Source organism: Leucoraja erinacea, chromosome 12, assembly GCF_028641065.1.
Source record: "Leucoraja erinacea ecotype New England chromosome 12, Leri_hhj_1, whole genome shotgun sequence".
NCBI lineage: Eukaryota > Metazoa > Chordata > Chondrichthyes > Rajiformes > Rajidae > Leucoraja > Leucoraja erinaceus.
The window spans coordinates 46,182,230-46,197,188 of record NC_073388.1 but is presented as its reverse complement, the minus strand read 5'-3'; the positions used below and the strand labels follow the sequence as shown (position 1 = coordinate 46,197,188).

The following is a 14,959-nucleotide window of genomic DNA, read 5'->3' as shown; positions in this document are numbered from 1 at the left end:
TGCATCTGCAGCTCCTCACTGCAACATCTGCAGCTACTCACTGGCACATCTGCAGCTCCTCACTGCCACATCTGCAGCTCCTCACTGCCACATCTGCAGCTCCTCACTGCCACATCTGCAGCTCCTCACTGCAACATCTGCAGCTCCTCACTGGCACATCTGCAGCTCCTCACTGCAACATCTGCAGCTCCTCACTGCCACATCTGCAGCTCCTCACTGCCACATCTGCAGCTCCTCACTGCCACATCTGCAGCTCCTCACTGCCACATCTGCAGCTCCTCACTGCCACATCTGCAGCTCCTCACTGCCACATCTGCAGCTCCTCACTGCCACATCTGCAGCTCCTCACTGCCACATCTGCAGCTCCTCACTGCCACATCTGCAGCTCCTCATCTGCCACATCTGCAGCTCCTCACTGCCACATCTGCAGCTCCTCACTGCCACATCTGCAGCTCCTCACTGCCACATCTGCAGCTCCTCACTGCCACATCTGCAGCTCCTCACTGCCACATCTGCAGCTCCTCACTGCCACATCTGCAGCTCCTCACTGGCACATCTGCAGCTCCTCACTGCCACATCTGCAGCTCCTCACTGCCACATCTGCAGCTCCTCACTGCCACATCTGCAGCTCCTCACTGCAACATCTGCAGCTCCTCACTGCAACATCTGCAGCTCCTCACTGCAACATCTGCAGCTCCTCACTGCCACATCTGCAGCTCCTCACTGCAACATCTGCAGCTCCTCACTGCAACATCTGCAGCTCCTCACTGCCACATCTGCAGCTCCTCACTGCAACATCCCCTAGCTGCTCCATGGCCAACTGCGGGGTCGTTGATTACTTTTGTTTTCTTGTTGTTGCCGTAGTGGGGCTGCGGCTGCGCGGTGTGCCGGCGCACTGCGCCTGTGCCGCCGCTGCCAGTGAGCCGCCGCCGCCGCCGCCATGTCGTATGTGTTCATCAACGACTCTAGCCAGAGCGGGGTGCCGCTGCTACAGGCCTGCATGGACGGCGACATCACCTACTCCAAGCGGCTGCTGGAGAGCGGCTTCGACCCCAACATCCGCGACGCTCGGGGCCGTAGCGGCCTTCATGTGGCCGCCGCCCGCGGCAACGTCGACATCTGCCGCCTGCTGCACAAGTTCGGCGCCGACCTGCTCGCCACCGACTACCAGGGCAACACAGCGCTGCACCTCTGCGGCCACGTCGACTCCATCCAGTTCCTCGTCTCCAACGGCCTGAAGATCGACATCTGGTGGGTCACTGGGAGGCCGTGCACCCCTCCACCCGCTGCCAGCCCCATCCGCTTCATAGGACATACAACATCACAGCTGTGTAGGAACTGCAGGTGCTGCTTTACAAAAGACACACAGTGCTGGAGTAACTCAGCATCCATGCTGCCTGCCCCCACCCTGAGTTACTCCAGCACTTTGTCTCGTTTGTAAACTAGCATCTGCAGTGCCTTGTTTCTACATAGAAGGCACACCACAGTAACGGGCCCTTTCATGCAATAATGTCTGTGCCGAACATAATATCAAGACCATCTCTTAACTGCCTGCACATAATCCATAATCCTCCATTCCCTGCATATTCATGTTTTAGTTTGGAGATACAGTGCAAAATCAGGCCCTTCAGTCCACCGAGTCTGCGTCGACCAGCCCCCCCTCCCATACACTAGATAGACACAAAATGCTGGAGTAACTCAGCGGGACAGGCAGCATCTCTGGAGTGAAGGAATGGGTGACGTTTCGGGTCGAGACCCTTCTTCAGTCTTCACCCATTCCTTCTCTCCAGAGACGCTGCCTGTCCTGCTGAGTTATTCCAGCATTTTGTGCCTACCTTTGATTTAAACCAGCATCTGCAGTTCTTTCCTACACCCCAATACACTAGTGTCCTACGTACTAGGAACAATTTACAATTTTTACCGAAGCCAATTAACCTACAAACCTTTGGAGCGCAGGAGGAAACCAGGGAAAACCCATGTAGTCACAAGAAGAATTTACAAATTCTGTACAGGCGGCATCCGTAGTCAGGATCAAACCCGCATCTCTGGTGCTGTGAGGCCACTGTGCTATCGTGACGCCCCCTATGTCATATGTTCATGCTTCTATTTCTTGCCCCATGTGTCTATCTAAAAGCCTCTTTAACTCCATTATTGTATTGGTCTCCACGGCACCATTCCCACCACCCCTGGCAGTGTGTTCCAGGCACCCACCACATATGTGTGAAAAAAAAAAATCTTGCCCTGCACATCTTTAAATTTTGTCCCTTAGCCCTTAAAGCTATGCCCTCTAGCATTTGATATTTCCATTCTGGAAAAGAAGGTTCTGACTGTCTTCCCAAGAAATGCCTCTTTTTTCGTACTTCTATCAGGTCTCACCTGAACCTCCAAGTCAGTCCAACCTTTCCCTGTGGCTAATATCCCCCCTAATCCAGGCATCATTCTGGTAAACCACCTCTGCACTCATAGCTCTCAGTATTCTTAGATAGAGGAGATGCTGGTTTATACCAAAGTTAGACACAGAGTACAAGAGTAACTCAGCGGGTCAGGCAGCATCTCTGGAGAAAAAGGATGGGTGTCTTCAGAGATCTTTTCTCTAGAGATGCTGCCTACCCCGCTGAGTTTATCTTCGGTACATACCAGCATCTGCAGTTCTTTTTTTCACTCTCAGTATTCCTATCTGTCTTAAGCCCTTCCCCATCAATTCCCACCACTTTTTGGGCAAGTTTGCTGTGCTGAAATTAGCTGGTATGTGGTGTGGGTGTATTTTTGGCATGTGTACTGAGGCACAGTGAAAAGCTGTGTCTGCGTACATACACATCTCTGAAGTTTATAATGGGTCTTTGGACTCAACAACTTTTTTGTGAAGTTATAAAATAAAAGTTTAATGACGTCACAGGACAGAAGAAATAGAAGCAAGAACAGGTTGTTTAGACACTTGTACATGCCGTAGCAAAATACAGGGAATCACAGTGGTGCATTCACAATGTCAATGCAAGATGTGTAAATTCCAGTGTTATTTGATTGCTTTCTCAACCTGAAAGCATATACTCTGCTCATATCTCGTGTGATTGTGAGCAGAATTTAACACTTGCCCAGCCTGCCACCAAATGTTTGTCTTTCTCCATCAGTACTTAATGTGATTTATATCCCGAGCTTTGGACAAACATTGGAAACCTGTCCATATATTTTTCTTAGTTTAACTTATACAGTTTGGTTAATTTCTGGAGGCATAAGGAACTGCAGATGCTGAAATCGTGAGCAAAACAAAGTGCCGGAGTAACTCAGCGTGTCAGGCAGCATCTCTGGAGGACATGGATAGGTACCGTTTCTGGTTAGGAATCTTCTCAAAACTTTTAATTTCTGCAGAGTTTGTGTAGTGTTCCACAACTAATGACTTATGTGGTTGAATTTAAGCATACAGATCAATCAATTGGTTCAAAGATAATCCACTAATCTAGGGAAAAAATAAGCCTGCATACTGTATCTTCTCTATTTGAAATTGAAACGGGAACAACTTTTTATCTACAGAATGCTTCCCTGATATTTCCACATACTTCACTGATATTCATGAAGGCTTCCTAGGCCCTTTTAACATTTGGTCATGAATCTTCCTTCGCCTATGTAATGCTGTTGAAATCCAGGTAAAGTCTTGGAGTGAATTAAGGATCAATAAATTGCACCTCATTTATAGGTTCTGATTTATAATTTAATGACTGTCCCTGAATATATTTTATGAACGGACATGTTGAGCTTAATCTCTTTTTGCAGTATTTTATTGCTCTGGATTCCAATATCTGCTGCTTTTTGTCTCCATTTGTTTTCTCGCATTCATGTCCAATAGCCTGACTTCCAGTTCAAGTTGTCTGACGTGACTATATTTTTATTCAACCCCAGCATAATTCCTGGAGTTTCAATCACAGACATGAATGAGCTATATAGTTAAAATTCTAATGCATTGCTGTTTGTAAACATATTGTTCCAATGGTATTCTATTGGCAAGATATTATTATTAACTGCTGCAGCTGCTTCACCTCCATGTAATTAGACTCAGTAGGCCTGTTGCTTATTAATGTGATTTCCTTGGAGAATGTAACATGGCATCTCTAATCTGACTGTAGTAAATAGTACTGAATTGTGTTGTTAGACAAAGTTCAGGTCCATTAGGGCTGTGGAGCAGTGTTGAAGATTAGTATCAGTGATGGATCAAGGATCCACCCTTCCAGTTTAGTTTAGTTTATTGGCACGTGTACCCAGATACAGTGTAAAGCTTTTGTTATGTGCTAACCAGTCAGCAGAAAGTCAATACATGATTACAATTGAGCCATTCATAGTGTACAGATACACGATAAGTGGAATAATATGAATAATGTTGAATGCAAGATAAAGCCAGTAAAATCAGATCAAAGATAGTCCGAGGGTCTCCAATAAGGTAGATAATAGTTCAGGACTGATCTCTAGTTGTGATAGGATGGTTCAATTATGGGCAAAGAGGGGAAAAGACCCTCTTAAATCATGCCAACTATTTAAATCTCTTGTGGCTGATCTTTAGGTAATATTTGAACCTGAAAGGTTTCGGGTTTTTTTTTAGTTTAGAAATACAGCACGGAAACAGGCCCTCCGGCCCACACTAACATTATCCTACACACACTAGGGACAATTTACAATTTCACCAAGCCAATTAACCTACAAACGTGTACGTCTTTGGAGTATGGAATTAAACTGGAGCACCCAGGTCACGGGGAGAACGAGTACAAACTCCATATAGACAATACTTGTAGTCGGGATCAAATCTGGGTCTCTGATGCTGCAAGGCAGCAGCTCTAGCACTGCGCCGCCAACTTGCCTATGTATTTATATGTTTGTAATATGCTCATGAAGAAATGGCGAAATAGAGTGCAATATGATAGTCCGCAATTTAGTTTAGTTTTCCTATTTGATGCTTAAGATGAAGCCACCGTGTTTTTGTTTTGTATAAAAATATATATAACTACTAAGTGACAGTTAACAATTGACAGACTTTTGGTTTCCGTAGAACATTTTGGAAATAACTGAGTTTGCTTTATTGCATGAGTAAAAATCATTGATTTCATTTTGTGGTAACTCAGCAACCATCATGGTTCCACACCGCTTGTATTGGCAAAGCGTAGAGGAGTAAACAAAGATGCAATCAAGTTACTGGAGTCGCTGGAGGAGCAGGAGGTGAAAGGATTCAACCGTGGAACTCATTCTAAGCTAGAAATTATGCAGACTGCAGAAAACGAGAGGTAAACATTAAGAGGTTAAAAACCTGGGTTTGTGGATATTTTATGGTGCTTTATTATTAGATATTTTTGTAAACTGTTGAGAACATAAACTTTTACAAGATTTAGGAGATTGAGAGGGGATCTTATAGAAACACAAAATTCTTAAGGGGTTGGACAGGCTAGATGCAGGAAGATTGTTTCCGATGTTGGGGAAGTCCAGGACAAGCGGTCACAGCTTAAGGATAAGAGGGAAATCCTTTAAAACCGAGATGAGAAAAACTTTTTTCACACAGAGAGTGGTGAATCTCTGGAACTCTCTGCCACAGAGGGTAGTTGAGGCCAGTTCATTGGCTATATTTAAGAGGGAGTTAGATGTGGCCCTTGTGGCCAAGGGGATCAGAGGGTATGGAGAGAAGGCAGGTACGGGATACTGAGTTGGATGATCAGCCATGATCATATTGAATGGCGGTGCAGGCTCGAAGGGCCGAATGGCCTACTCCTGCACCTAATTTCTATGTTTTGTTTCTTAGCCTTTGATATTGGCATCATTTTTAAGGATCTTTTTCTGTTCATTGCTTTAGCAGCTTGAGTTAAATATCATGCAAGTGTATAAATTTAAGTTGCAAACTTTACGAAGACATACCTGCCTGTAATCAGTGGTATCATCAATGCATGTGATTCATGATCTAGGCTTTTTGCTCCACTATAAGTTATCCCAGGCCCTCTTGCAGGTCTTGATCAAAACAGCTTTTTAGTTGGGTGCTAGCAAAAGGCATGACCCTTACACTCTTAATCCCCGATTCCCACATCTCATCAAATAATACCGCTCCTTGATTCTTGCCCAGCCGAGATCATGAATCACATGCATTGATTATACCACTGATTACGGGCAGGTATGTCTTGGTTCCCTGTTTCTTTTATTTATATTATAATTTGAGAATTTGTACAATATAGACAATAGGTGCAGGAGTAGGCCATTCAACCCTTCGAGCCATTCAATGTGATCATGGCTGATCATCCACAATCAGTACCCCGTTCCTGCCTTCTTCCCATATCCCCTGACTCCGCTATCTTTAAGAGCCCTATCTAGCTCTCTTGAAAGTATCCAGAGAACTGGCCTCCACCGCCCTCTGAGGCAGAGAATTCCACATACTCGCAACACAACATTAGTTCAAAAATGCAGGAAAGAAGGACATTTCAGTAAAAATTTGAAAATTAATCGTTGAATTGATTACAACAGTGAATTACTTTGAGGCATGCATAAAGGAAAAGCCCAGGGTAGTGTTGGTTAATCTGAGGTGTAATGCATTCTGTAATGGATTAAAGGAACAGGGGAAAAAATGAAGGATGCTTTTAATGAGAAATTTAATGTTTTATGACTTAGAAAGAAGGGGTGAGGATGCATAAAGAAAAAAGAATAAGGGTTAGTCTTTGACTTGGAACCAGTTCACATAGGGGAGAAGTTTAGAAAAAGATGGTGGCCTTGTGGAAAACATCACACAAAAACCATTTGATGCTATTTCAGTTTGTTTGTATTTGCTCCCCAAGGGTAATGAGGAATATATTTTTGCTCCAGTTGATTGTACTTTTATAACACAGAACAGATGGTACAGCACAGGAACAGGCTGTTTAGGCCATGATGTGTGTGTCGAATTAAGCTGATCTTTGCCTGCACATGATCCATATCCCTCCTTTCCCTGCATTCATATGCCTATCTAAAAACCTCTTAAACACCGCTATCATATCTGCTTTCACAACTAACTGGCAGCTTATTTCAGGCACATACCACTCTCTGTTTAAAAATATATTCTGCCCTTTGCATCCCCTTTAAACTTTCCCCCATGACCTTAAAGCTATGCCCTCTAGTATTTGACATATCCACACTGGGAAAAACAATTCTCAATTTTATACACTTCTATCAGGTCTTCCCTTAGCCTCCAATGCTCCAGACAAAACAATCCAAGTTTGTCCAACCTCTACTTATAGCTGATACCCGCTAATCCAGGTAGCATCCTGGAAAACATATTTTGCATCTTCTCTAAACCCTCCACATCCTTCCTGTAAATGGACGACCAGAACTGCACAGTCTTACAAATGCAGCCTAAACAAAGTTTTATGAAGCTGGAAAATTACTTCCCTACTCTTGTACTCATTGCCCCAAGTGATGAAGGCAAGCCATGAGGGACCTTGTCAAATACCTTACTAAAGTTCATGTAGACAACATCCACTGCCCTAGCCTCATCAATCGCCTGTCACCTTCTCAAAAAATCTCAATCGGGTTTGTGAGACATGACCTGCACCAGACAAAGCAAAAGTTTATTGTACCTAATTAGCCCATTCTCTTCCAAGTGCAAGTAATTCCTTACCCTTTCAATCTTCTCGAATTGCTTCCCTACCACTGATGTGAGGGTCACTGGCCCATAATACCTGTATTATCCCAAGTTCCATTCTTTAAAAAAGGCACATTGGCTACTTCAGAACCTCGTATGTGATCATAGAGAATACAAAAATCTTTATGGTCAACGTGACTTTACAAATTAAGATTCAGAAATTATTTTTATAAATAGAAGGAATCTTTAAGGAAATTGAACTTAATTATGCTTATATGTGAGATTTTGCCCTCAGAAGGATGTATGATACTATCTGTATTTATATTAGTTGTAGAGAGTGAATGCAGTGTTTTTATATGTCACAATTGTTCTGATATTCTTTCCTGATTCTCATTCCTCACATAGGAAACAAGAATCCATTAAAAAAAAAACACACACAATTTGCCCACCAATAAGCAAATTGCATTTAACTGCCCTTGCGTGGCTTTCCAACATCTGGTATGCTGGTGGTTTATCCTCCATACTAAGATGCCCCTGATTGCAGGATTGTAGGAATATACTGAGTTAAGGATTGATGCTTCCCCAACAGGAGGGGGGAGCTGTTCCCTAATTATTCTCTTGCCTCTTCTAGCGAGCAGGAGACTCAGAACATCATCCTCAGAGGTTGGGAAACAGAACATCAGCCCCTCAGGTAAAGTTGGTGTGTTGGTTTGCCAAAAAAATAATTTGAATCTTTCCACAAAACAACAGCTCTTGTGTTCCTTAGTTGATCTTAAAAAAAAAAAAAAATTTTTTTAAGTATTGAATCCTAAATGTAATTGCTTCATGATGATTCAATTGATGGTTTAAAACTGACCTGTAAGTGACCATATTTTGATATTGTATGCAAATTTTATTTTTAAGTGCTATGGAGAGCCACTCACTGCTGAATCCAAATCTGCAAAATACAGAAGGTGTTCTGTCCAGCTTCCGATCCACATGGCAAGAGTTTGTGGATGATTTGGGCTTCTGGCGGGTCCTACTGCTCATTATTGTTATTGCACTGCTGTCTCTTGGCATTGCCTACTACGTCAGTGGAGTCCTGCCCTTTGTGGAAAACCAGCCTGAACTAGTGCATTAAACTGCATCCAGCAAAACTGAGTTTGATACTGATTCATGCTGTCTGTGGCAGCATGTCAGAATGCTAGCAAACTGGTCAGCGTATGATTCTTGCCATTCCAGTTACTAAATATTCTGCAACCAAGGTTCAGCAATTGTAGCCTTGGCATCAATTTCTATCTAGATGCTCTCACTTTGATTCCAGCCTTTAACACACATTTAGTTTTGAGCATTGTAACACTAGCAAAGCTTTGTTGACCACTTCTGAAGTATGTATCCATTTGAGCCTTGTGTAAAATGTAATCTAAAGGTAGTGCTTCAAACTGATGTGCTCGTTGCAAAATACATATCTTCACCTTTTGGGCTGTTTATAGAATAGAGGTGAAAATATCCATTGAAACATACTTTTGTTTCCTTTGTTTTTTGTCTTAAGGAAATGTGGCAAAACTTATTCCTATGTGTCCAAAATGAAGAATTTAGAAATAATGGCTTCATGTTATAAGATTAACATAATTAAGAAGTCAAGACTCCAATAGAATGCTGATTTCAATAATCATTGAGATATTTAAAAGTAGTTAGTCTGTAGTCCATAGTCTTCTGTATGGAGCCGTCTAAGCCTAAAGATAGAACAAAAATCTGCACTTTTAAACTGTAGTAATGTAAATTTTAATTGTATTAACGATTACTCCATGTATTGTAATAAATTGAAGTACCTGAACAATATGTGTGTGTTATTTGAAGCAGTAGGTAAATTATGCATCATCCACATTGAGGTTAATTGAAACCTTGAAACCGTTAAATTAAAATAAAAATAAAAATATGCACAATTGTAAGTTTATGAAAATTCTGTGCCCCCCAGTAATTTGCTGGAGAAATTTGCTGATTGTAATTATTGTTACCTGAGGGCCATTTATCGATGCTTATCATCATCTCATATTATGGCTTAATGACGTGTGGTACTTTCTATGCCTGCTGCAGAGTGGTATATTGAAACCTTTAATAACATATATTTGTAGTCATGTAAAGGATGGAGCATTGCTATTGGTGCTCTTCTATTTCAAAAATTCTTCTCCAGCAAAATGACTGACCCATCCAGAAAATGAGCTGAACAGCAGGAGCCAAGGAGGGAAATGGAACAACTTCACTAATTCACAGCACGTGGCTAGCTATTTTGCGATTTATTTGACCTGTGTTAGAATTTCACGAGTCCAAGTTCTTTAATGACACAAAGCTGACGGTACTGTAAGCAGTGTAGATGGAAGCATTAAATTACAAGGACATTTACAGGTTAAGCAAATATGAGATTCACTTTGAACTTGGAAAGTACTAATCCCATCCTGTTTAAATGGTTAAAAGCTAGAACCAGTGGAGGTCGATGGGGATGAGAAACCACATGCATCGATAAGTAAAATCTCATGGTGTGATTCAGAAAATAATAATGTAATCAAATGCTGGTATTCATAGATCAAGTTGCATTTATACAAAACCCTGGCTAGATTCCACCTGCAGTGCTCCAAGCATTGCTGGAGATAGACAAAAGGCAGGAATAGGCCATTCGGCCCTTCAAGCCAGCACTGCCATTCAAGGTGATCATGGCTGATCAACCACAATCATTCCTCTTGTTCCTATACTCAACTCCTCTTGCTATGAAGGCCAACATGCCATTTGTTTACTTCACTGCCTGCTGTACCTGCATGCTTACTTTCATTGACTGATGAACAAGGACCCCCGATCCCGTTGTATTTCCCCTTTTCCCAATTTGACACCATTTAGATAATAATCTGCTTTCCTGTTTTTGCTACGAAAGTAGATAACCTCACATTTATCCACATTAAGCTACATCTGCCATATGATGATAATAGGTGAAGAAGGAAATAGTTGTTTTGGAAGGAATGCAATACAGATTAAGTTTTGAATTTTGTTTTAAGGTATGAGTAGAAATAAGATTTATTTCCCCTGTAATTTAGAAGTTTAACAATGTTTCCATCACCTTTGGAAACTTTTATTGCTGTTTATTATCAACATCAGGACCAAAGTTGTGCCAATGAAAGTCAAAATTCAAACATGCCTCAAAACCCATTGGCCGGCGGTTCATTCTACGGCAAGACAATGATCCCAAACATACTGCTAAAGCAACAAAGGAGTTTTTCAAAGCTAAAAAATGGTCAATTCTTGAGTGGCCAAGTCAACCACCCAACTGAGCATGCCTTTTATATGCTGAAGGGGACTACCCCCCAAAACAAGCATAAGCTAAAGATGACTGTAATACAGGCCTGGTAGAGTATCACCAGGGAAGATACCCAACAACTGGTGATGTCCATGAAGTGCAGGCTTCAAGCAGTCATTGCATGCAAAGGATATGCAACAAAATACTAAACATGACTGCTTTCATTTACATGACTTTGCTGTGTCCCAAACATTATGGTGCCCTGAAATGGGGGACTATGTATAAACACTGGTGTAATTTCTACATGGTGAAACCAAAATGTATAAAAATGGCCTTTATTAAAATCTGACAATATGCACTTTAACCGCGTGATTTTTTTCTATTACAAATCTCAAATTGAGTACAGAGGCAAATAAATAAATGATGGGTCTTTGTCCCAAACATTACGGAGGGGACAGTATAAACTTTTAAAAAGGATTTTCAGAAGAGACGAAAGGAAGCTTCCCCCATGCAGAGACTGTAATAAATTTGGAATTATTCCAGTCAGTAATTGATGCATCAATGTTTAATTCTGAAACTATGATACAAAAGAATGAATGTAGTTTGAAGTTGGGTCATATCAGCTGCAATTGGGTAATGGATTGAGTAGCTAACTGGCAAACTCCTGCTCCAATGCTGGTGCAAGGAATTACAGATGCTGGAATTTTGAACAAAACACGAGATTTTCAATTACTCAGTGGGTCAGGCAGCATCTGTGGAGAATGAACAGATATTCTTGACACCAAAAACAAACATAAAACATGGTGACTCTAGTACAGCAGTCCCTCATTATAATGGACCATAGGAGGGGTAATGGTATTCATTATTGTCAGTTGTCTGCAATAACCAAAGGGATTATCATTGCATAAGTAGTAAAAACAGACCACTGCAATAGAGGGGTAATATACAAAAAGACACAAAGTATTGAAGTAACTCAGCTAGATCAATCAGTATTCCTGGAAAACGTGGATAGGTGACGTTTGGGTCAAGACCTTTCTTCATACCCTCGGTCTGGAAATGGGCCTGGAATCCAGTGAGTTGACGGCCTGGCCTTCCGGCGGCAGTGGGAGAGGTGAGGATTGGAGTCATTGGTCGCGGGCAGCTGGAGTGCAGGTAAGGATCGGCGGTGGCCGTGGCAGGCGCATCATGGAAGTGGTTGAGGAAGCTGTGGGCCGGTGGTGGCGGGAGTAGGTCTGGCCTGGAAGCGGTCGGGAAGGTGATACGGTCTGGGGGTGGTGTTGGGAGCCCGGCCTGGAGGTGACGTTCAGGAGGACCTTCCACTATACCCAAAATCTATTATAAAGAGGTACATAATAACAAGGGTTATAGATGCAATTTATACTTTTTTTAATTTCTTCTTTGTTTCCCTCTCTCCCCCTGCATGTTTTTTTCGCTTGGGTCTTTCATTGGCGTTTGTAACATGGAGAGGGTAGTGAGAGAAGTAATCCAATAAGCACCATTTCCCACCTCACACTTCCACACCTCTCATCCCCACATGAGCACTTGCTAAGGTACAAGGTATCATCAATAAGGAGTAAATAAAGTTTTCTGTAACAATGTAAATTCAACAGCTACAATCCTGAGTGCATTTCATTGGGAGGGTTAAGGATTGGACAGGTGGTACCAGACAAAGCTAATTCAAACTGACTTTTGTATGTGACATTTTAATGATTAGGGCCTGCATTAACCATTCATATAACAATTACAGGACGGGTTAAGCCATTGGACAGGTGCCGGTAGTCCCAGCACTCATACCAAAGCATTCCCTTTCAAACTGATCCAATTTTTTGATATGTGACCACTTCCACTTTAATGTAACTCTCTGAGTAGAGCCTCAATGTTATTCTGAAAGAGGACTTGTTTGATATCTCTGAATAGGTTTTAATCAAGAGTTTATGAAGGTCCCTTAACCTGGTGCTCCAGAGATAAAGTAACTATTACCTATTAGACTTAGTTTTATGTTATTTAGAGTTATGTAACTAACTTATTCTGGGAGGACATTGACTGAACATTCAAAAGAGTTTATATGAAGTTTTATGGTGCTTAGAGATGTCAGATATAGCGCGCGGAACAGGCCCATTGGGTCACCGTGTCCGCACCGACCAGTAATCACCCCATACACCAACACTATCCTACACACTAGGAACAAGTTATAATTTTACAGAAGGCTATGAACCTGTACATCTTTGTAATGTGGGAGGAAATTGGAGCACCCGGAGAAAACCCATGCAGTTTCAGGGTAGAACGTACAGACAGAACCCGCAGTCAGGATCGAACCCGGGTCACTGGCGCTGTAAGGCAGCGACTGCCGCTGTGCCACTGTGCTGCCCCTGTGTCTGCTGTAGGTATGGGATAATAGTGATCATTGCTGCCTGACCCAGTGGCCCTGAAGGTATTGTTCACATTGGGGTGCACTGATTATCTATCCTCTTGATCACTGTGCAATTTTCACCATCCTACATCTTGCTGTGCAAGTTCAGAAGCTGCAACATCTCTTCGATGATGTCTTAGGTTTCATCATTATTCCTCAAGCCCTCTGGGTAAAACTAGTTATTTCAAATTTAGTGTATTGTAATCATTGCTCATGACTGCAGTCTATGTCCAATTAGCTGACAGCGAAGTTTAATGTAAACTCAAGGAACAACGGGACCTTGCTTGTTGCCACTGCATAGTTCCTAGCATTAATTGCATAATTAAATTTGTTTAGATTAGCTCTTCAACATCGATACAAATCAGACGATAAAAGGATGTTTATAGTATTCAAAGAACTTGGATCTGCAGTAACCCTTATCTCTCTGAATAAATAGGAACTCCAGGGTTAAAGAAGACGACAGGCGTGGTGACAAGAATAAGTAACTGCGAGAATGTGCTCACTTCATTGTCTACAGTGAATTGTACATTTCAACAGAAACATTTTGGCTTCTGCCCAAAGTAATTCTAGCGGCAGGATTTGGATAGGTTCAGTACTGTATGAAATTGTAAGACTATTGGAATTAATAAAACTTTAATTAATTAAAACAAAACAGTATGGCAATTTTCTCTAAATCTCCAACTCCTTGGCTTTTGTTCCTTTTCTCAGTTGTTGTAGTGGATTATCTGCCTTCTGCCTGACTATTAGATTATTTTCAATTTCCTATTCACAGTGGCGCAGCGGTAGAGTTGCTGCCTTTCAGGGACACAGACGTGGGTTTGATCCTGACTGCGGGTGCTGCCTGTATGGAGTTTGTAAGTTCTCTCCATGAACGCGTGGATTTCCTCCGGGTGCTCCGATTTCCTCCCACATTCCAAAGACGTTTAGGTTTGTAGGTTAATTTGGCTTCGGTAAAGTGTCCCCCCTAGTGTGTAGGAAAATGCTAGTGTATGGGGTGATCGCTGGTCGGCGTGGACTCAGTGGACTGAAGCGCCTGTTTCTGTGTTGTATCTCGAAATTCTAAAGTCAAAATACAACCATCCGTCAGTGTATTCTTCCCGTTGCTTCTTCCTGCCACTGCAGTCTCTATTTTATTTTGTTGCACTTTTTTTCAATGACTGGCTGAGTTTTTCTCATAGAACATTGAACAAACAGTCCAGCACAGGAACAGGCTTTTCGCCCACTATGTCAGTATGTTACGCAGACAAGCCCTTATCTGCCTGCACATGATCCCTAAACCTCCATTCCCTGCATATCTATGTGTGTATCCAAAAGCCTCTTAAACACCACTATTGTATCTGCCTCCACATGGCAGTATGTTTCAAGGAATGTGGGATGCAACCCATGCAATCACAGGGAGAATATGCAAACTCCACAGCACCCAAGGTCAGAATTAAACTTGGGTATTTGTGAAGCTAAGTGCACAACTCAGGATAAGCAGAAGAAATACACAAAATGCTGGAGTAACTCAGCGGGACAGGCAACATCACTGGAGAGAAGGAATGGCTGACGTTTCGTCTGGAGACTGAAGGGTCTCGACCCGAGACGTCACCCATTCACCTGCCCCGTTGAGTTACTCCAGCTTTTTGTGTCTTTCTTTGGTTTAAACCAGTACCTGCAATTCCTCTTGACATACTCGGGATAAGCAGTTTGACACAAGATTGAGATGAGG

General features: G+C 42.3%; 1 protein-coding gene across 1 annotated transcript; it reads left to right on the top strand.

The window, feature by feature from the left end:
- The first annotated feature begins 889 nt into the window (after nucleotides 1–889).
- Nucleotides 890–9,392, top strand: LOC129702313 (ankyrin repeat domain-containing protein 46). Its single transcript, XM_055644043.1, has 4 exons — nucleotides 890–1,251; nucleotides 5,106–5,264; nucleotides 8,205–8,264; nucleotides 8,477–9,392. The coding sequence occupies exons 1-4, from the start codon at nucleotides 941–943 to the stop codon at nucleotides 8,691–8,693; spliced, it is 747 nt and encodes a 248-aa protein (XP_055500018.1). The 5' UTR covers nucleotides 890–940; the 3' UTR covers nucleotides 8,694–9,392.
- Nucleotides 9,393–14,959: the final 5,567 nt, after the last annotated feature.

Excerpts from the sequence above, each read along its gene's own strand:
- LOC129702313 (XM_055644043.1), top strand. The coding sequence starts at position 941 with ATGTCGTATGTGTTCATCAACGACTCTAGCCAGAGCGGGGTGCCGCTG. Across the intron at positions 1,252-5,105 it reads GGCCTGAAGATCGACATCTG|CAACCATCATGGTTCCACAC; the intron begins GTGGGTCACTGG and ends GTGGTAACTCAG. Across the intron at positions 5,265-8,204 it reads CAGACTGCAGAAAACGAGAG|CGAGCAGGAGACTCAGAACA; the intron begins GTAAACATTAAG and ends TGCCTCTTCTAG.